Genomic DNA, 21958 nt, shown 5'->3' with positions numbered 1-21958 from the left:
CAAAAAGCATAGGAAGTGAGCTGTATACCTATTTCATATTAAGTGTACAGATAGTATTGCTCTCGCTGATTTGACGCCGACATTGTCCAAGTTTTCAACCTCATAGACAATATAAAGCACTACACTATCTTAACTGTTAACTTTTTTGGGTAAATTTAAATTTTTCCGTGATGTGGTTTAACGCAATTTCACTTAGCCATCTTATAGTTCAAAAAGTTGAGTTCATCTATCTTATCGTTTTATTTTTTGTTTTACTATAGGAATTTACTTTTATCAAGGATAGTGAGTTGATACTTTTTACAAACTACATAATGGTATAATATAGTGTTTTCTCATCCTACAATTTGTAATTTATTATTCTATGGTTTGTTCTTAGGATAAAAACAAAATAAAATCACAAGATAAATTACACACAAAAAATATGCTACATGACAATGGCCTGAAAACAAAACTACCTGGACATTTTATATATAGTACGTAGTAATATAGAATTTACAAAACTGTTTTGGATTTTAAGTAATTACAAAAAGGGATAAGACTAGTAGAAAAATAATAATGTTTAGATAAATTGGGTATAATTTACTTACAGTTTTACACACCTAATCTAGAGGTATACATGTAGCATTGTACACATTGGAGTTTACACTTAAACCTTTTTTCAGTGGCTAAAGCTTGTAAGAAAATATTATTTGGGATAACTTCAAAAAAACCTCCTGTGGTTTCGTACTTTCTCACATTAATACTTTGTGATTTAAAGTGTATCAATTTGCTCCCTTGTGATTTCGTTTTTCTCTTTTTATTATCAATTTTATTATTATTTTTTTAAATCAGTGACAAAGTTAAAATTAAAGGATACTAAAGTAAATATTCGATAAATCGAGGTGAGTATCTGAAGTTTTTTTGTATATAATTTAACGAAATATTAAAAAAAAAAAGCTGCTGAAAAGATAAAAACAAAACCACAGGGGGGGCAAATTGATACACTTTAAACCACAGGGTACTAAGTGAGAAAGTGAGAAACCACATGGGTTTTTTTTGAAGTTTTTCCAAAATTATTTGGACATGGTTATTCCACTAAAAACTTTTCATCAAAAAATTTAACTTTCCTTTTATCATAAGTAAACTTTCACACTATTAAAAAAAAAAAAAAAAGGGGATAAACTTCAAATACCGCCCTATGGCTCCATACTCTCTCACTTTAATACCTTATGGTTTAAAATGTATCAAATTAGTATTCTGTGGTTTCATTTTTATCTTTTTGTTCAGCTTCTCCGTTAATATTTTCGTTAAATTATATACAAAAACTTCAGATACCCACTAAGTTTATCGAATATTCACTTTAGTATTCTTTAGTTTTAACTTTGTCACTGATTTAACGTAAAAAAATAGTGAAATCGATAAAAAAATAAAAAATAAAACCGACAGAACACTAAATTGATACACTTTAAACTATAGGGTACTAAAATGAGAAAGTGTGAAACCACAGATGTGGTATTTGAAGTTTTTCCCAAAAAAAAAAAAAAACAAAAAAAACAAATATGGAGAATCCTTAGATTGCAGGGTGAGAAATACTCCAAAATATGTTTGAAAGTAAAAGAAAATAATAAACTTTACAAGTAATTTATGCCCACTTCTATCTTATTTAGATCTTGTTTTATAATAAGGTGATTGAAAATACCATTTTCATACTATAAAAATCTAAAAAAAAAAAATTTAAGTTGCTTTTTATCTTCGCTTCTTTTACACTATAAAAGTATGATTGTAATCGGGACTAAAGAAATATGTGACCTCCTGTGGCAGTTGCAACTATAATTTTATAATATTGGAGAATAGAGAATTGTAAATACTTTTAAAATTTTTGGGCAGTATATACTTAATATAAAAATAATACTTTTAGCTACCACATTATTAAATTAAGCTTTGTATTATTTATAATACTTTTACTTACATAATAACGTAGAGCATTTTAAATTCGTAGCAGTTACAATTTAGAAGAGTATATGTTTAATTCATAAGTAAAACAGTAATTATAGTCGTTAGAAAAATAGGCGAGAAAGTGTCATGTCAACATATATATTTGTATCGAATGTTATAAAATTTATATGTGGACAAAAAATATTTCTTAAAAAAAATTTAATTGACCAAATGACTTTTTCAATTTTTTTTTTAAAAAATTTGGTCAACTAATTCTCTTCTCGCCAACTTAGTGTCATATTGAACAAAAATTTAGATAAAAATGAGGAAAACGGTGAGTGATTCACCATTTTTTAAAAAATGATGAATCATTCCCCATCTTTATATTATTATCATCATTATTTACAGATTTTTGTGTATGGATTGTGAGTGTTTTTATGAGAATGTTAGGATTGTTTGTGAATCATTGAAATTTTATTTAATTGTTAGAATTATATAGACAGATTGTTAAATATTTTTAGGCCGTCAAGGTTATATGCATTTGTTGAAATATATATCTGATTATATATAAGAAACAGAAAGAAATGATGAATTATTTCATTCTCAAGGAAAAAAACAGTAAATGAGTCATAGCCTATTAAATTTTATTAAAGATGGTAAATGATTTACCGTTATCTAGGGGGGCCGCTCGGCCCGGCACGATTACTGTAGCATTCATGTCGGGCCGGATCGGGCCGGGCCGGCTCTCCGGGCCGTGCTGGGCCGATCCACCTGAGCCCGTAGACCCGGCACGGCACCGCCCGTTATGGCCTGAGCCGTGCCGGGCCAGTAGTGAAGCCCGTGGCCCGGTTTGCGGGCCCTTGGGAGTTGGGCCTTAGGCCTTGGGCCCGGTTTGCGGGCCCTTGGGATTTGGCCCCGGTGAATGTGGGCCGTGTCGGGCCAGCACGGCCTACCGTTAGCCAATTATAATAGAATTATTTTGCCAAATTAAATTTTGATAGAATTATTTGATAAATTATAAATATTTTAAGAATTTATTTTTTAAAAAATCCTTCACAAAATGTTTTCCTTGCAAATTGTAGAACCCCCTCACACAACAACAACAACAACAACAACAACAGCCAAAAAAAATTTTTAAAAAAAAAAATCCCCCCAATCCATGTTACCTTTATAACACGTGCGGATCAAGAAATTGGTGAGAAAGTTCTAGAAAGGGTTTGTTTTTGGAATTTAGCCCCCCTCAAAAAAAAATCACAAATAACCTTAGCAAATTTATATTTGCACATTGATCCTTTTCTTACCACGCTGTTGCCGTATTTGTATTTTCAAGTTGAACATCGTCAATGAATCACCGTATTTAAATACGATGACTGAATTATCGTATTCTTTTTTATCTAAAAAAAACTTTAAATACCACCACTGTGGTTTCACATTTTTTAATTTAGTACTCTGCAGTTTAAAATGTATCAATTTAGTACCTCGTGGTTTTATTTTTCTCTTTTTATTATCTTCTCTATTAATTTTTTTTCGTTAAATTAGTAATAAAGTTAAAACTAAAAGATACTAAAGTGAGAATATTCAATAAACTTATGTAGGGTATCTGAAATTTTTTGTATATAATTTAACAAAATGTTAATGGAGGAGCTAATAAAAAGTGAATAATGAAACCATATGATACTAAATTGATACACTTTAAATCCAGGGTACTAAAGTGAGAAAATGTGAAATTACAGGAGTGGTATTTAAAGTTTATCTTTTTATCTAATTATTATCGTATTTAAATATAGTAATTGAACCACTATATTGAACTTAAAAATGTCACTAAGGCCCTCAGGTGGCAAGAAGAGCATTATTTATGTAAATATAAATTTTCGAGGGAGTTAAACGCAAAAAAAAATAGAGACATTCTAGAACTCCCGGCGGGACCAGGGACTTACACTGATGTTGCAGGGACCCGGTCCACCACATCATCTGTGAACCGGACAGTCGTCTTTATTTTTTTGGAGATCTCAACCGCCCAATAATTGTCAATTTTGGAAGTAACGGCGGATGGAGCATGCTGATTTGGTGAACCAGGTGCACGGAATAGATCCTCCGGAGAAGACCCGCTCTATATATAGGTTCCAAACCCAGCGCGTTTTTTCGTTCTTTGGTCGCTCCAACTTCTTGATTCTTCGTCCCCAAGGTAACTCCTTTCTCTCTCTTTACTCCTCTTTAGTTAAGGTTTCTTTTTTTTGATCTAGTTTAGGGATTAGAGCTCTAGATTTGGGAATTTTTACAGTTTTTGATCTTGTTAGGAGGATTGTTTGTGTAATTTGGGACTGATTGATACAGATTTCGTTGAGATCTAGGGCTTGAGGATGGGTGCTTTTTTTTTTTTTTTCTCTGCTCGATTGATTTTGGAAGTTTAAAACTTTTTGCTGCAATTTTTGAGGATTTATTTTACTAGTTTTATGCTAATATTGTGTTGTCATAGGTTGATTGAGAATTTAGGAGAATTTGGTTGATTATGATCGGAGTATGAGTTACCATTGTTGTTCATCTGTATCTGTGTTTGTTTGGGTATTCTAAGCATTTGGTGTTTCTTTTTGTAGGTTTCTTTGGATCTGTTAAAAAATGGAGGAGGTAGGGTTTAAGTTTCTTAGTCTTGTGTTTGATTCGGATTTCTGATGTTAGTGTTAGTTTGATAAGCTAAAGTTACCTTTTTTGTGTGGTTTAGGGTGGGTACAAGGTTAAATTGAATGTATATGATTTGAGTCAGGGGCTTGCTCGCCAGCTTTCGACAACATTCCTAGGAAAAGCCATTGAAGCCATATGGTAAGCTTCTATTGAAGATGGCGTTTTACTTCGGACATTATGGGCCTGTTTAGAACTGTTAGATGCATGAACATTTTTGCTCAGCAAATCTCTTTCATTATTCAAGAAGCTTATAGGATTTGGTACATCAGGTGTATGATCAAATGCCTAGAAAGGCACACACACTATATTTGGTCTCCAAGGAATCAATCATTTCGCTCGCGGGTGAAATGTCTAACAAATCATGACCGCCAAGACCTTATAACCAGCTAAAATTAAACTCCTAGCTTTCAATCATAAAAGGACATCCTCATAGTTCAGCAGTTAATTACTAGATAACTTGTTTTGGCCTTCAAACAGGCTCTGTAAGTAGAACGACTCCTTGATGTCAAAAGTGCTGTGTTAGTTCCAAGCTAACTTAAAAAAGGTGACCTGTATCATTATCTATCCTTCTATCAAAAATGTTAGAGTTTGGCCCGGTTGGTTATAGTAACTATCATAACAATGAATCCCAGGAAAACTTAATATTGTGGTGTTTCCTACAAGCTAAGCGTCAGAACAGCGCCACTGGGGATGATGATTGAGAACATCATTTCTCTAGTGGGAAATGGAATGCAAGGAAGAGTTTAGTACCAGGATTTGGACAGGTGAAATATGGGGTTTCTTATTGGTAGGTTCGTTGTGGATCGGAAGGATAACTTGGCTGGACAAAAATGCTATTATCTTCTTGTTACTTGCATTCCCTTGGTTCTTTCTTTTTGTCTATACCACCATGATCGTCATATATTGAACTTTGTGTTCTAATGTTTCTATAGGAATGTTTAGTTTGAATTTTGTGGCTTATATTTTTCGCTTTGCACTTCTCTTTTTCTTACATAGATGTGAAATCACCAATGTGCTACTTGGAATACCTCATGTTGCACATCGCCATATAAAATAGTCAAGTTCATAGTACGAGAGTGAATGCTTACAAGAGTGCTGCCGGGGTCCCCTGAATACTGACATTATGGACTGTTGACATGTCATGTGCAGATTGGCTTATATGGTGCAGGCCACAACATATTAGGGGGCCCATAAGGGTGGCATTATAGGGGATTCAAAGCATTTTCTTATTTACAGAATGCGACCTCTTCCTTGAAGGTGTCGAATGGCTTCCTGATATTACAAGCCTTTTCCTTTAATTTTGCATGACCCACAGCCTGTTGACGGGCTGGATTTTGAGCAACATTCTAATTCATCTAGTAGTTATAGAAAGTTGTGCAAATTGTGAATGCTGAGATGATAAGTATTTTTTAACTTATCTACTTATTTGTGCCTATCGTATAGAATCGGTTTGGGAGTTACTGAGAGCTACTGCAATATTGGCAACTATGTACTTGGTTTGATTCCTTGTTGGTCAATTTTACGATTGTATGATTATATCTATCATTCTATTGGCTATGTAGTATGTATTAGTGAGCAATTTGGCCAATTAAGCCCTTCTTTTGTATATGATGTTACAGGCATACCGGGGTGGTAGTATATGGAACTGAGTACTATTTTGGTGCCGGCATCCAACAAGATCCGGCAGGGAGGACACCGTATGGTACACCAGTCCGGGTTGTAGATCTCGGGGTGACGCATGTACCCAAGGAGGTCTTTGAGGACTATCTGCAGGAGATCAGCGGGCGCTACACCCCGGAGACTTACAACCTTCTTAGCCACAACTGCAACAACTTCAGCAATGAGGTTGCCCAGTTTTTGGTCGGTGCCTCAATACCTAGCTACATTCTGGAGCTCCCCAGTGATGTGATGAACAGCCCAATGGGTGCACTGATATGTGAGATATTTCATTTCAGCTTTTTTGGGTTATCTCTATACATCAATGAGGTTTCTTTGGCAAAATTAAAAGAGAAAAAAAAAAAACAAACTCAGTAGTAAATTTTACGGAAATAAAAAGGTGTGTACAATCTAAGCTTATAATAACTAGTGCAGAGGTCAATCTGCACAACCAAAACATTATGCGGCCATATGAGGCCTCAACTTGCAATCTGTTGCACTCGGATCCATCAATCTCTACTTCCATGATTATGAGGTTCTATCATTTCAACCTGCCGTGGGAAAAATTTAGAACTGAACTGACTGAAACCTTCAAAAGGTCTGAATATGAAACACTGACAGTTTGGGATATTATTTCTTTTAGTTGTAGACTTGTAGTGTCTAGGGTTAGTACATTTTTCCATTTTTAAGTGACATTTCTTCGTCTACAGTACCAATGATTCAGAGGCTAGAAACCACCATGAGATCCGGAGCAGTTCCTCAAGCTCCGCAGTTCATACCCCCCTCCCCTGCAGTTGCTCAGCCTCCACCAGCAAACAAAACGCCAAGCTCGACTACTACCAATAGTCCTGTCAAATCTGATTCCCGCCGTCCTGCTTCCGAGAGTTCTGCTAAAACTGCAGAGAGCAGGGGAAGTTCAGTTCCGCCTGCAGCTGATTCAGAAGCCAAGACAAAGAACGCCCAATCGTCGGATCCTCTCAGAGAGGCTCGCCAAAAGGTGCAGGAAGAGATTACCAGGGAATTCGCGGCGATCATGGCAACGGGAACTCTGCGAGCCAGTGAGGCGGCGGCCCTTGCCACGAGGAGAGTGATGGAGAGGCACGGGCGGCCGAGAGCCCCCATGCGGCAGCAGGGATAGGCGCATATGTTAGTTAGTGACCCTCATACACACACCATTCTTCCGAAGCACTCGTGCGCTTCGAACTTGCCGATTTATCTGCCTTTTACAGGGACAATTGTTTTTCTTTTTCCTTGCTGCTATGATGTTTGCTTTTATTTGAAACATATGGCTCCTGCTCCTACTTGTGTTGGGTAACAGTGGTGAAAAAACTGAAACAATTGAAATATTTCGGCGAATCTTGCTGTGAATGTTATTGATTTCCCATTGGATTGATGTATTTGTGGTGTCCTACATTTGGTTCTGAAATTAAAATGCATACTGCACTTCAAAATTTAAAAATAATTATTTACTGTGATAAATTTATTGGGAGAATTGTATGATGCATTCAAATTTTAAAGTTGAAGTATCGTTGTCTAATTTAAATCAAAAATAAATTTGAAAGGTTGAGTAGTAAAATTGATATTTTGAATGTTTGGATAATTAATTCAAAATGGTGCACAACTTCAGATAAGTTACTTTTGTATGTTTAGACTTTAGAGAGGTACTCATTTTCTCATGAAGTTCATCTAAATCGTAGTACGGATTACAATAATAATAATACTACATTAATTGTAAATTTGCAGAACACGCTAATATATCATTAAATATATACATCACGACAATTTATTGTGATCAACTAATATCAAGAATTTAAAGGTCTCATTTTTCACGTTTGACATATTAAAGTGTTTCACCAAAAAAGTCTAAAATATGATAGTCATACTATTAACAGGGTGTCTTTAACTAATCAAATTTTATTTCTAAAATTTACCCGTTCCATCATAATTTTTAAAAAAAACATTTTTATTGTATTTTTCTTTCCAAATAAGTTACGTGATTGGTTGGATATTAGCGACTGCCGTATAGTAAAACTTTCTCCACAAAACCAAATCAACTATTCCTTCCATTCTTTTTATTGGATTCTTTCTAGATCCACCGTTTAATACTGTATTCTTATTAAGATTCTGAGCTAGAATAATTATTAAAAATTAGATGCGGAAAACCGACCGTCCCTAAAGCAAGTAGCAAAGGGCTTTGTGGTTGATACCTGAGATCTAAGTTCGAATCCTAGTTAATTCATATTTCCTGCTGAATTTATTTCTAAATGAAATAAACGAAGCGGATAGTATACTATCTATCTCTTAAAAAAAAAAAAAATGAGGGATAATGTCACGCCCCGGATAGCACTTTTCCCGGGCACGCTAATAGATCCGCCGTATACAAGAAATTTTTTCTGTATACGAAGCAATCACAGTATCTGTAAACAAACAATGCTACAAACAGTAGCGTAGAGCTGTAAAGAACTAAGCAGGTAGAACCAAAAAGAAAGCATCTCAAATGTATACATACTATACAAAGTACAAACCACTCGCTCCAGCGAGTTCAGTATCAGTATGTACATAATACCGAAAAATAAAACTCTACTACCTGCAGCTGGGGATCCTCTAGCACGGCGACTCGTCAGGTAGGGCTCTAACTCGCAACACCCTTCCCTCGATCGGTCTCAGAAACTGCAGCCGCCGGAACAGAAGGCTCTGCAAAACACAGGGAGCAACTGGGCGTGAGAACTACTGTAAAAACAAGTAGTCCTCAGTGGGTACCGCCCTCAACATCATCGGCTTACCCACTAAGACTACAGTAGGAAACAAGGCTGGAAAGTAAAGCTGGAAAGAAATCTACAGCTATATGCCACTACACTATCCTACTGTATCTAATATGCACTTGACCCAATCGCATTTCAAACTGATTCACCACAAATCTCATTTGAGCTGTCCAAACGGACCCACTCTGCCTGTAATCAGCTATGCCGTACACCACCCCGCAAGTGGCCGGCACGTAACTATTTAACAGAAACTGCGACACCGATCGCACTGAAACATCATTCCGGAATGGCTCTCGTGGGCGCGACCCAACGAGGTTACTGTCAATCTCAGGCTGCCCTCACAGGCTAAGTCAAGCAATAGGTCTCACTGAACCACTAACCACTATCCACATGCCCTCGGCACAATCAAATCTCAAAATGATCAAATCCGGGTCCACCGTCAACCACGACGGCACCCACTAGTCCAGAACAGTCTAAACATGACTATAAAATAAACTCGGCATCCCAGCACGAGTGTAACAGTAAACTAAACTACCTGGGGTACTCACAACCCGAATACAACAACTGTATAAAAATACAACGGCCCCTAAAGCTAAATCAGGTAATTCAACATATGCCAGGTTCCGAACGCTGGTTTTCTCCTATGTTTTATCCAAGTCCCACATGTATGATTAATAACAACTAATAACATGCTCCCAATTCAGTTTATATGTCTAAAACATACCTACTCATGAATTTGAGCTAAACAATAACAACTTGTAATATTAACGATACATATCGATGAACAATATTATAGAAGTAGGATTCCGATGATAAACCCACCTCGTATGCTAAATCCAACGCGTGCGACGTCGAGAACGGCGAAACCACGCCCTCGCCCGGACTCCTCGCGATGCTACGACTGCAACCGTATCCTCGAACGGCTCCGCGGCGCGATGTCGACGTTGAATCCGAGCTCTACGGCTACTCCCCCAAGCTCCACCTCGTGTGGTTCTCTACTTCACACGAAAGAGAGAAAGCAAAAACTAACTTAATTAGAGCCACCCTCAACCAGATAAGCATGCATGGGGGAGTGCACGTGGCATCCATAGCCATGCACACTTAGTCTAGGTACTAATATATATACATATATATATATATATATAAGAAAGGATACTACAGATAATCCTATTTACGAGATGATCTTCCATGTAGCAGTAGCATTGCGTTATTGTATCTCAAGTCAATTAAAATTTTCAAATCATAGCGAAAAGAAACGGGTTGAAATATAGTGACGTGACGCAATCGCTTAGTTAATCTAATCAAATCATGAGGTATGACTAGTTGACATTGATGTAGAGATTTGCCATGTTAGTCATGAACTCCAATAGGAAGGTCAACTCATCGGATTCAGACTAAATTTTTAAAATCTGAGCCCAAATTTCACTATCCAATTTAAAACCTGAATTCGAACATGATAAATTTTAAAAATTTATATTCAAACCCAAAGCTGACTAAAAATTCGAAACTGGAACCCGAACCCAAAAAATTGAAATCAAAATAATTATTTATTTTTATCATATTTCAAAACATATTACATTAAAACTAAAATTTTAAAATACAAATTTAAATATAATATCAAATAGTTACATATTATATAAGGTAAAATCAATTCGGGTTTAGAGTGGATGCAAATAAAATCAATATCCAAAGCAATATCTATTTAGTATCAATTAAATTCGTCGGATTCGAAGATGATTCCGAATAAAATTACGAATATCTGTATCCATCAACATCCCTGAACTTCAAATAAAAAAATAAAAAAAAAAGGTTAAAAATCAGATAATTCCGTGTCACTGTCACATTTTAGAATATTTATTACCGTCACAACTTTTTGGGTGCATAAGCAGCGAGAGCTTTCGTGTGAACATAGATATCTTTTCTGCGGGGACACGCATAGTTTGCTAGAGTGGCCCCCCACCGAACGGTGTACGCATCGAGATTCGTGCGTGAATACCGTTTCTCACGCGTGCGAACAATCGTACGCTTGTGGACGCTGCGCCGAGCCCCCGCACGGAAGATGTATGCGCGGAGTCGTACGCAAATATCTTTTTTGTCTTTTTTTTTTTTTTTTTCCGTGTGAACGCTGACTCGCCCGACCCGGCGCAAATATCCACGCATCCGACAGAAAAAGGAACGGTTGAGATTTAATCAATGATCGTCCGTACATCTTTTAGTTGATCTTTAACCGTCCGTTAAAGAACGGGAGTGATGTCAATTGTAAAACTTGCATGGAGACCCCTCAATGATAAGATCTTTGAAAAGAATCCAGATCGATTATTATTATTTATTTTAGGACGAAATAAAGATTTTTTTAAAAAACTCTTTGAGCTTTAAGTAATTTTCGAAATCAAGTGTAAATTTTGTTATAATTTGTTAATTTTTATCAAAACCCCTGATCATTGATCAAATAATCTATATGAATGTGAAAAATAAAAAAAAATCATGGTCAAAAGGCGTATTTCAAATTAGATAAAAATACATAAAACTTACTTAAATTATGAATTATTTTAAATGAGCTGCTCAAAGTTTAAAAATTTTGATTTTACTATCTAAATTTTTAATTTATTTGATTTGAATAAGTAACTGACACCTAGGCTTCAAATTTTAAATCCTTTTATTTTATATTTACATATTTAATTAGTATGCTTTATATAATTATTCTCGCAACTTTAGATTTATTAAAATTAATAACTAAATAAATTTTAAACTCAAAATACTGTTGAACCACTCAAATTAATAAATTAAAAGATTGGACAGTGAAATTAAAATTTTGAAAAATTAAAAATTTTGCATAGTTAAGGTAACTTCAAATTGTTCATAGTTAAGGGGTCTTCATGCAATGTTACCTTTTTTTTTCTTTTTTTGGGGAAAACTTCAAAAAACCGATGTTGTTTCGCACTTTCTCACCTTAGTACTTTGTGGTTTAAAGTCTATTAATTTGTCCCCCTATTTTTTCGTTTTTCTCTTTTTAGTACCAATTTTATTATTATTTTTTCTTAAATCAGTGACAAAGTTAAAATTAAAGGGTAATAAAGTAAATATTCGATAAATCTAGATAGGTATCTGAAGTTTTTTGTATATAATTTAACGAAATATTAAAAAAAAACTGTCGAAAAAAAAAAAAAAACCATATGGGGACAAATTGATACACTTTAAACCACAAGATAGTGAAATGAGAAAGTGCGAAACCATAGGGGGGATTTTCGAAGTTTTTCCTTTTTTTTAAGTGTTTGAGCGACGATAAAATCCAAGCCTCCTCAGCTTCGGATCCGAACCTCAGGCTCGGATTCCGAATCGAGAACAAGAAATCCCAGCTCCGTTCGATCTCGTCCCCCTCTCCCCCCTCCTCTTTGGTTTCTCCCCATTCTCCGAATCTTTGATATATTCGTCCGTATATCTAGGGTTTCGATTACGGTCCCTCTACGATCCTGATCGATCCCCAAATCGGAGGACCCTTATCCGTAGATACCCGCAGGTACGTACCGATCGCGTAAAATTTTGGTAGAAACGATCGGTTTTTGATCCAGAGTGATGAGTAATAGCAGCGGGTTTTGCGAAATGCGGATCGTGATATGGTCGTGTTTCTTTTTTAAATTAGGGTCTGGGATTTCATTTCGATTTTGGAAGGAGATCGATGCGATTGTAGGGGGCGTGTGTGAGATTCGTCTCTCTCCGGCTGTGCGCGATTGCAGAGCGTGATCATGGCGCAGGGCACTTGGGAAGCGGATAAGATGTGGGTGTTCTGCTGTTTTTTCTAAGAAATTTTGTGTTTTTTTTGGTGAATCCATTTTGACCTTCTTTGTTATGTGGTTTTTAGGCTCGATGTGTACATTTACGATTACCTGTTGAAGAGGAATTTGCAAGCGACCGCGAAATCGTTCATGGCCGAGGGGAAGGTTGCCACAGATCCAGTAGGTAATATGTGTTTTACTCGGATTGCAGTGTGTTTTACACAGAAAGCGACTGCGTTGAATGAGCACACAGTTCCCTTTTATTTACTTCTTTGTTTAATTTCTTTCTTTGGCGCTACATGTTAGTTAGATGTACCGGAAACAGGTGAATCACCGTACTAAGATCTCTTCCTAACTGCAAAGAGATTAAGACTCCATTAGACAGTTATTGGATCTATTATTTTTACAGTGTCATTGTCGCATCATGTCATTATAGGATTAGCAACAACAATAACATGGATTATTATTTTAGTAACAGAAAGGCTTAACTTTAGAATCTGCAGAAGTTACGATTTGAAATAAACTAGGGAGTGGATACTTAATCTTCTGTTAATTTTGCAGTTTGAATGAACCACATTCTGCAAAGTTCTGCTGAATGAAATTGTAGAATTTAGTGCTCATGAGAACAGAAAACAACAGAAGAATACAAAACCTCGTTACTTCTTGATTCAATTTCTTTATAGCGTATACTGCATTCGTTGATTTAATGGGAGACACATCAATTTTCTTTTCCTTTTAAGTTGTTTCTTTGTTAATAGCAGCAGTGCAGGTTTATAGTGAAAATGGTTCCATTAAATGCAATAAATAGAGCATCAAACTTCTAAGGTGCCCCATAAACACCATCATGGTCCTCACACTTTTCTCTTTTTTGGGAAATTCTGTTTAAAATTTGTAGACAGCATCTCTTTAAACTCACAAATTAGAATGTGTAATTAAGAGTGAAATTGAGTGGGCACTTGACTTTTGTCTAGATAAGCAAGGATGGGGAAGGTTAAAAAGGGAAGAAAAGGGGGAATGTGACATTTTTTTTGTGTCGTCTACTTCAAACGAAACAGTTTTTAGATGAAAATTTTGGAGTCTTTAAATATCAACGATTGTCCAAAGCGTTCACTATTATTATATGCAAGATTCTGTCTATGGTTTTCCTTTATTTGCTCCATCTAATCAGCTCATGTAAAAAAGCAGTATTAGTTTGCCCAGTTACATTTGATTTTTTTTTTAAAAATGCCTAATAACCAAAAGTAACATGCTTAATTGTGCAGCTATTGACGCGCCTGGAGGATTCCTCTTTGAGTGGTGGTCTGTGTTTTGGGACATATTCATTGCAAGAACTAACGGAAAGCACTCAGAGGTTGCGTCAGCATACCTAGAGGTACTTTTTAATGTTTCTTGATTTTATTTTTTTCTTCTTTTGCTCCTCCTCTACTTATATGAAGGAGGTGATTCACTAGCTATGTAAAAGTGCAGGTACAACAATTGAAAACAAGGGAGCAGCAGCAACTGCAGATGCAGCAGCTGCAGCTCATGAATCAACGACATCCACAGATTCACCGAAGAGATGTGAACCATCCAGCTATTAATGGTGTAATAAATTCCATAAATTCCGATGCTATTTTAGCGTCGCCGACAGCTAGTGTTTTGGCTGCTAAGATTTATGAAGAACGTATGAAGCATCCGAATTCAATGGATTCTGAGGCATCTTCACAAATACTTGATGCTAGTAGGCTTAACCTTCTGAAATCAGCAGCCAGCCCTGGGTAATGTAAATTGTTCTGTTCTTAATATGTAATGTAATTTGCAGTACAAGGATGTTTAATAATTCCTCTTTTACTGAGCAGGCAATTAGTCCAAGGTAATTCATTGAATGTCTCACCTTTGCAGCTTATTCAGGCACGAAATCAGCAATCAACTGTAATCACTTCCTCATTTTAGCTTGAATTTCATCTTGTTTACCTTTTTGACCCACCATGCATTATGTTATTTGATACTTTGGTTACAAGCTTTGCAGGAGATCAAAAATGAGTTGGGTGTACCTCAAAGATCTTTGCCAATGGATGCATCTTCATTGTACGGTCAGAGCATCATGCAGGGAAAATCTGGATTAGCAGGTGCTGGTAAGTAAATCTTTGTGGAATGGATGAAGTTAATCAGTTATTCCTCTCTATGTGACATGTTTAAAAATTGATAAATCTCTTTTAGTGAATGTTATTGCCCTAAAATTTTTGTATGATAACTCTTCATAGGCCAGTTGTCACTTAATTTGTTTTTGCAATTTCTGCATAGCCACATGTTATATGATTTTGTTGGAGACCTTATGTTATATTCATCTAAGACGGCAGGAAAACTATGTGTAACGTTTCTTTTGAGAAGTTAGAACAATGCCAACGTGTTCCAAGTACATGTGCCAACCCAAAATTTAAAGAACTAGAACTTGAAGTGCAGCTACAAGTTGCACACTGAATGTCTGTGAGTTTATAATCTATAAATTTATAAACAATGGCTTGGAGTAAATTAGACTGTTTGTCGCATACTCTGTGTGATCATGGATTCTCAGCCTAGTAGGGATACTTCTCAGTAACTTGGTTCAGTCAGGCATAAAAGTATAGATCAGTCCAGTTTTTGTGCCATCAGTTATAAGATACTGTACTCCAGTTTTTGTGCCACCAGTCTTTACTTGTCTTTTGCCCTTACACTGTAATTTGCAAGTATCTGTTATTATAACATATTGTTTAATATAGATGTAGAATCTGTTTCTGTTACTTTATGTCGTTGGTTACTGGCTCATGAAACTCAATTCTACTATGCCAAAGTGGTTAGTTGATCTTTTTAATGTTATGGTATCTTCATAACATGCTAAATATAGTGGCATTATATCTTCTTCTGATTTAAATATCTAATTGTGACTTCTGTGGTACTTATAGGATGTTGCTATAATTTATTTTGTGGTTGGATTTAGTATGATTATAGGCTTATTGATTACTTTTGCACATGAAGCAGATAATTTATACTCAAAAGTCCATGATCAAAATTCTTAGATGATACATCGTCTAGCACTATGTGGTCTGCTATATGAAATTTCAGATAACAGTTGTGTAATATACAGTACTGTTTTTTTTCTTTTTCTGTTGTCCATTTTTACAGGATTGAACCAAGGTGTGAGTGGCCCGTTAAAAGGCTGGCCTTTAACAACAGTAAGCTTTATGTTTAAGCTATTATTCTTACTCTTTGCAGATAAATTTTAACAATTTAGAAATTTTGTTGAACTTTTCAGGGTATTGACCCATTACGGCAAAATCTAGGTATACAAAAGCCGCTTATATCTTCTCAGACTCAGTTCCAAGTTTTCCCTCAACATCAACAACAACAGCAACAACTGTTAGCACAAGCGCAAGCTCACAACAACCTTGGTATCCCACCTAACTATGGCGACATTGATACTGGAAGATTTAGGGGATTGCCTAGGAGTAGCTTGAGTGGTAAAGACGGTCAACCCAACGGGAATGACGGATCAATTGGTTCTCCAATTCAAGCCAATTCGCCCAAAATTAGGCCAGATCAAGCTGAGTATGTAATGAAGGTCAGTTCTGTTAGCATAATGTCTTATTGTATCTTTGTTATTTCATTTGAGTATGTGACGTTAAGTTAGTGAGGTTTTATTAGAAGTAGAAAAAAGAGTTTAAGGCCTAAATGCTTTGTTCCTTTTTTCTATCTTGCTTTTTAGAATTCATAAATGCTTGTTTGAAAATTTGGTTTAAATAGTTCAAAAGGCATTAGGAATTCTGGTTGTTTATTTTACCTGGGTCTCTTAGTTGAAATAATTGTTAGTTTAAGGTGGCCTAAATGCAGCGGTCCTCTAATCAGAGCACCTGCAAGAACTGCAGTTGCGCCAACAGTTGCAGCAGGCATAGCAACAAAGGATTCAATTCTCTCTCTCTCTCTCTCTCTCTCTCTCTCTCTCTCTCTCAGAAGTGTAGTTTGCTTGTAATTATGGCAATGCTTAGTAAGTTATTTGATTGTCTAAAGTATTTTTCTTTTTTCAAGGTCCAGTCTAAAATCATCTTTACGTTTGACTGCAGAATACAAGGAAAAGAAAGCCTACTTCTTCTGGGGCTGCTAATAGTACTGGTACGGGAAATACCCTGGGACCTTCTTCTCCATCAACCCCATCCACGCATACCCCTGGTGATGGAGTTCCAATGGCTGGTAACTTGCAAAATCTGAGCATTATGCCGAAAACTTCGATGTTCACTGATGGAGCTGGAATTGCTTCATCTTCAAATCAGATGGTATCTCCTTGCATAGTTGACAATAAAGATGCAAGATTAACACTCCATATATGACTAAAATTATTTCACTCTTATGGTAGGCTGACCTGGAGCCTTTTGGGGATGTTGGTTCTTTCGATGAAAATGTGGAATCATTTCTGTCGAATGACGATGGAGACGGAAGAGACATATTCGCTGCGCTGAAAAGAAGTCCTGCTGAGCACAATTCGGAATCTCTAAAGGGTAAAATATTTCTTCCTTTACTAACGATTGCGTTTGCTAAGTCACTGTATAATGTTTCTTTCTCTGTCCAGGTTTTACCCTTAATGAGGTTGATTGTCTCCGTGCTAGCAACAGCAAAGTTGTTTGCTGTCATTTCTCTTCTGATGGGAAATTGCTAGCTAGTGCTGGGCATGAGAAGAAGGTAAACTATTTTACGTTATTTGAATTTTGTTTACCCATAAGATATCTTGGTGTCATATTACTTCAGAAACCACAGGGTATTTTCAGTTTGGGGACATGATGCATCCGATGAATTTATGAAATGAAAATTTCTTTCAAGCTGTCGGCATCGAGTTGCCTTATATAATCTTTTAGCGCTGTCTCAGGCTCTCAGCTTGTTTTTCAATCATTCAATTATTACAATCAGTCCCTGAGCTTATGTACTTGGATTATACTGTGTACATAGAGATAGATGAGCATTCCCATCCATTTTAATGGAGGACTATGCCGAAAGGACTAAGAGTTCAGTGGAATGCAATGTTTTGAGACCCTACTATGAAAACTGAAATTTTGAGGACTAAGCTTGAAACTTTTCTAATACTTTTACCAATATCAGAAAATTTGGATTTGGTGATTGATATGGATCGACCTCTTTGTATCTTGCTTAAGATCTAGTGTGAAGAGTGACTGATGTCAATGGATTCTGGCTTTGTACTATTATATTTGTGTTGAAGAAATGTTTATGGTAGTGTCTAAGAGGGGTATTATGCCTATTACTGTGGGACGAAAATGGTGTATAACTTCAACATAAGGCCACTTGTATGTTTTCTTTTGGTTTTCGTTGTGCAGATTCTGAAAATGGTTTGTCTGCGTACAAGTTGTATACCGATAATCTCTTTGAACATTGGGATCTTAGAATATTTGTCTGCAATGTGGTAGGTTTTTCTCTGGAATATGGACACTCGACAAGTGGAGACCAAAAGCGAAGAACACTCTAATTTCATCACAGATATTCGCTTTAAGCCAAATTCAACCCAGCTGGCAACATCTTCTTCTGATGGAACTGTACGACTATGGAATGCAGCGGACGTAAGATTATCATTTCCACTTTTTGCCGATAGATCTACTTGTTTTCATGTTTACACTTTTTTTAATAAATCACCTAGAAGCAACCTAATCTTTCGATTGTTGTGTTTTGCTCTATTTGAATATTTGTTATCTGATTCTCAAGCAAATCATACAAGATTAATCATTTGCCTGCACAATATTTGCTCTAAAATCATCAAATTATTTAGCTTCTATATGCAAGACTGCTTTTGGAGCTTCTAAAATATGATTCGACGTATTGTCACATTTATTGCATATTTTCAAATGCACTTCTGTTTGTGGGAAAAATAGCCTTTCCTTGCCATTTATAGCATATTGTATCGCCAGCGGAAAATGTGGCATGGTCAGGTAGAAGTTATGGCATGTTCATCAGCACCCAAAAAAAAACCGATTCAACAGTTAAGGCTAGTTTTCTACTATATAACGTGCTGTGATGAAATGCTGTTTTTATCTTTCAACATTGATGTTCTTCATCTTTGCTGATTGCGCACAATTATGGTGCACACACACTGAGCCCAAGCACACACACACGTGTGCACATGTGCATGCTGGCGGGCATGCACAAACATAATTTGGTCAGATCTGTTACTGGTGGGCAATCAGCGTGGTTTGTCTGCATAGAGTCATTGTGATAGTGAGATCGTAATTTGACTTGAATACTAGAGAATTACAACTAAATCGTCAAGAAAACTCCACTAGGTCTTCGAACTAAGTTATTTTCTGAATCAAGTTGAGTTTTTGGGTTTAAAAAAATTGATCCTAGCCGTATCAATTTAGAGTGTTAAAATAGTGAGGATATCAGTTTTGATATTCTTCTGTTGTTTTTCTTTTCTTTTTTTTCTCTGGTAGAACTTGGGAAACTTTGGGTTCCAAAACAATGATATAAAAAAAATATCATGAAACATCTCTCCGTAGTTACAAATACCACTCAAAATAGTTTGTCATCATTAATCTTCTACTATACTAATTTCAGAAATCTGCTCTTTTCCAGCAAAGCGGTTCTTTACAGACTTTTTCTGGGCATAGCTCTCAAGTGACCTCGGTAGATTTTCATCCCAAGATGACACAGATTCTTTGCTCCTGCGATGACAATGGCGAGATCCGTCTTTGGACCATTGGCCAGAATGCGCCCACACGAATTTATAGGGTTAGTATCAAGGCTTTATGTATTCTATCCACATGTTACATTTTAATGTCCTGTCTTATATTTCTGTTTTGTGAGACAGGGTGGTAGGGGAAAAGTAAGATTTCAGCCTCGAATCGGACAACTGCTTGCTGCAGCGGCTGAAAATGTAGTGAACCTTTTCAATGTTGAAGCAGATATAAAGACCCAATCTTTGAAGGTATTTCTGCATAAAATTTCACATTCTTTAATTTTTGTTACAGATATTTACTGATGATATTTACAATCTTATTATGTTTCTTCGTAATCTTTTTCTTTTTTCTTTCTTATTTTAAATTGCAGGGTCACAACAATGAGGTACTTTCTGTCTGTTGGGATGAATCTGGTGACTTTCTAGCATCTGTTAGCCAGGACACAGTGAAAATCTGGTCTGTGACACAAGGGCAATGCATTGATGAGCTAAGCTCCAATGGAAATCAGTTCCATTCTTGCGTGTTCCATCCAAAATATCCCAAATTCTTGGTTATCGGAGGCTATCAGGCAAGTCACAGAATTTTACTGCTGTAGTAGTAAATTTGTTGATTAAGATTTGGAGGACGGCCCAAGTTCGAATCCTAGTTGATTCACATTTCTAGCGGGTAGTGTGCTACCTATCTCTCAAAAAAAGAAAGATTTGGAGGACGGAATGGTTCTTATGATTTCTGTTGTGTTTGTTAGGAACCTTCTATTCGTTATTATGTGCTTTCGCTTTGCACTTTATGGCTGCATTTTAGGCCACTTAATAATCACTGCCCGACGGGCTATAAGTACCAGTTTAACAGGGCTGTAGTAGACTAATAGTTTTATGTTTGTACTTTTAAGGCCAAGATGCAGAAAAACTGATGAAAGTCCCCTGCAATCTCTGTGCTGTTATCACCGCTTTCATAATTTTATTACCCATAAAATATTAGAATGACCTTAGGGGCCCGTGTGATTCACGGTTTATAATATTCCGGTAATTTTTCATAGTTTCTATTGAATTTTTTTTTAAATCATTACCATTTAATTCAAGTTGGATAGCTGTAAAAGGTGTTATTGAAATAGTAGAATTATTGTAGATTCCTAGGTGGTAGAAAAGCTAGGTTATCATGGATTAAGAGGTGTTCTTATTTTCATGTTTGATGAGAATTATTAATAGTTTATTAATAAGAATATACTAGATCGATCTTAACAATCTCTCAATTCAAGTGGCTTGATAAGTTAGTAACAAACTTACAATTCCAAATATGAAAATGGGTAACATTTTTGGAACATTACAAACCTTGAACCAAACGGCCTCTAAAAGTTAGTAACAACAATTGCTTTTTCTCCGCTTTATGGGCAATAGATTGGTAGGGAAAAAAAAAAAATCAGCCTTGAGTTAGCTAGGATGGTGGGAAAGGATGTTTGGACTTTGGATACTACATTTCGCTATACAATGCATATAGGTGGCATCAGCTATTTCAATTACTAAATCACGACAACCCTCTCTTACCTTCGCGTTTCAGTTCTAATTTCCCTTGCTCTCATTGTATATTTATCGCAATTGTTTCTATATGCTGGCCCAGATTTTATCTTTTTTTGTAATTAAATTGATCTCTCTTTTTTTATAATTATTTTCAGTCTCTGGAGCTATGGAACATTGGAGAGAACCATAGAATGTCGATCCAGGCTCACGAAGGCTTAATTGCTGCTTTGGCACAATCACCCTTCACTGGGTTCGTCGCTTCTGCAAGCCATGACAGATTGGTGAAGATCTGGAAATAAATAGTAAATGCCGAACCTCTTCTTCCTCTTGTTGCGAGCTCATAAAAACATCGAAAAAAAACAGAGGAAAAATAGGTGGTGAAATCGCGGTCGATTTCTGCATACTTTGCATTTTTCTGGTGGCAGCAGAACAGGAAGCTTGGTATAAGTTTGCCGTGCAAGTCAAGCAAATGTTTAGATGCTCAAGGGTGAAGGTTTTCAAATTTCTAACTACGGCAGTCGCAGCGTAGTGTGGGAGTGCGCGAGTCATATATCATATAGGAAAGTGGGGAAGAGTAATGTTCAATTGAACCTTCTCCTATTAAATTTCTTTTCTTAACTACATTCGTGCTGATGTATACGAGAGATTATTTTCGCAGTTTGTGTAGAATGATACCGATTTAGCGAACCAATAATTGGATGATAGTGGCGCTTATAGGCTTTTGTTTTTTGCTTGTGCTCTCGCTGCAGATGCTGCCTTTTTAGTCCATAATAAATTACATGCATATCTAACATCGTTTTTTTACTTGGTTTCTTGAGTTTGTCATTGCTAGTAACAAAAACGAATATGGTTTGCAAAATCCTAGTTCGATGGAATTATGCCGGTACACTATTATTTTGCGTGGAACTCTTTTATTACTATTATGCATAAGTTCTCCATTTTTTTTTTGGAAAATTTGACATGGGTTCATA

General features: G+C 36.2%; 2 protein-coding genes across 3 annotated transcripts; both read left to right on the top strand.

The window, feature by feature from the left end:
* On the top strand, positions 4066 to 7646 carry LOC109714458 (desumoylating isopeptidase 1-like). Its single transcript, XM_020239098.1, has 5 exons — positions 4066 to 4099; positions 4509 to 4539; positions 4634 to 4731; positions 6213 to 6529; positions 6960 to 7646. Exons 2-5 carry the CDS (start codon positions 4531 to 4533, stop codon positions 7385 to 7387), a joined length of 852 nt encoding a protein of 283 aa, XP_020094687.1. The 5' UTR covers positions 4066 to 4099; positions 4509 to 4530; the 3' UTR covers positions 7388 to 7646.
* On the top strand, positions 12351 to 21791 carry LOC109714042 (transcriptional corepressor LEUNIG_HOMOLOG-like). Of its 2 annotated transcripts, none has more exons than XM_020238443.1 (17): positions 12351 to 12528; positions 12652 to 12786; positions 12871 to 12968; positions 14047 to 14156; positions 14252 to 14541; positions 14623 to 14674; positions 14793 to 14898; positions 15926 to 15975; positions 16056 to 16361; positions 16861 to 17070; positions 17151 to 17292; positions 17364 to 17473; positions 18211 to 18360; positions 19370 to 19525; positions 19605 to 19721; positions 19844 to 20041; positions 21143 to 21791. In XM_020238443.1, exons 2-17 carry the CDS (start codon positions 12755 to 12757, stop codon positions 21284 to 21286), a joined length of 2271 nt encoding a protein of 756 aa, XP_020094032.1. In that variant the 5' UTR covers positions 12351 to 12528; positions 12652 to 12754; the 3' UTR covers positions 21287 to 21791. The 2 variants fall into 2 exon arrangements, with proteins under 2 accessions (XP_020094032.1, XP_020094031.1); XM_020238442.1 differs by having other exon boundaries at positions 12352 to 12528; positions 14623 to 14695.

The sequence above is a fragment of the Ananas comosus genome, linkage group 8 (assembly GCF_001540865.1).
Source record: "Ananas comosus cultivar F153 linkage group 8, ASM154086v1, whole genome shotgun sequence".
NCBI classification, from domain to species: domain Eukaryota; kingdom Viridiplantae; phylum Streptophyta; class Magnoliopsida; order Poales; family Bromeliaceae; genus Ananas; species Ananas comosus.
This window is presented reverse-complemented; position numbering and strand designations above follow the sequence as displayed.

Excerpts from the sequence above, each read along its gene's own strand:
- LOC109714458 (XM_020239098.1), top strand. Across the intron at positions 4,732-6,212 it reads AAAGCCATTGAAGCCATATG|GCATACCGGGGTGGTAGTAT; the intron begins GTAAGCTTCTAT and ends ATGATGTTACAG. Across the intron at positions 6,530-6,959 it reads CCCAATGGGTGCACTGATAT|TACCAATGATTCAGAGGCTA; the intron begins GTGAGATATTTC and ends CTTCGTCTACAG.
- LOC109714042 (XM_020238442.1), top strand. The coding sequence starts at position 12,755 with ATGGCGCAGGGCACTTGGGAAGCGGATAAGAT. Across the intron at positions 12,787-12,870 it reads ACTTGGGAAGCGGATAAGAT|GCTCGATGTGTACATTTACG; the intron begins GTGGGTGTTCTG and ends TGTGGTTTTTAG. Across the intron at positions 16,362-16,860 it reads AAGCTGAGTATGTAATGAAG|AATACAAGGAAAAGAAAGCC; the intron begins GTCAGTTCTGTT and ends GTTTGACTGCAG.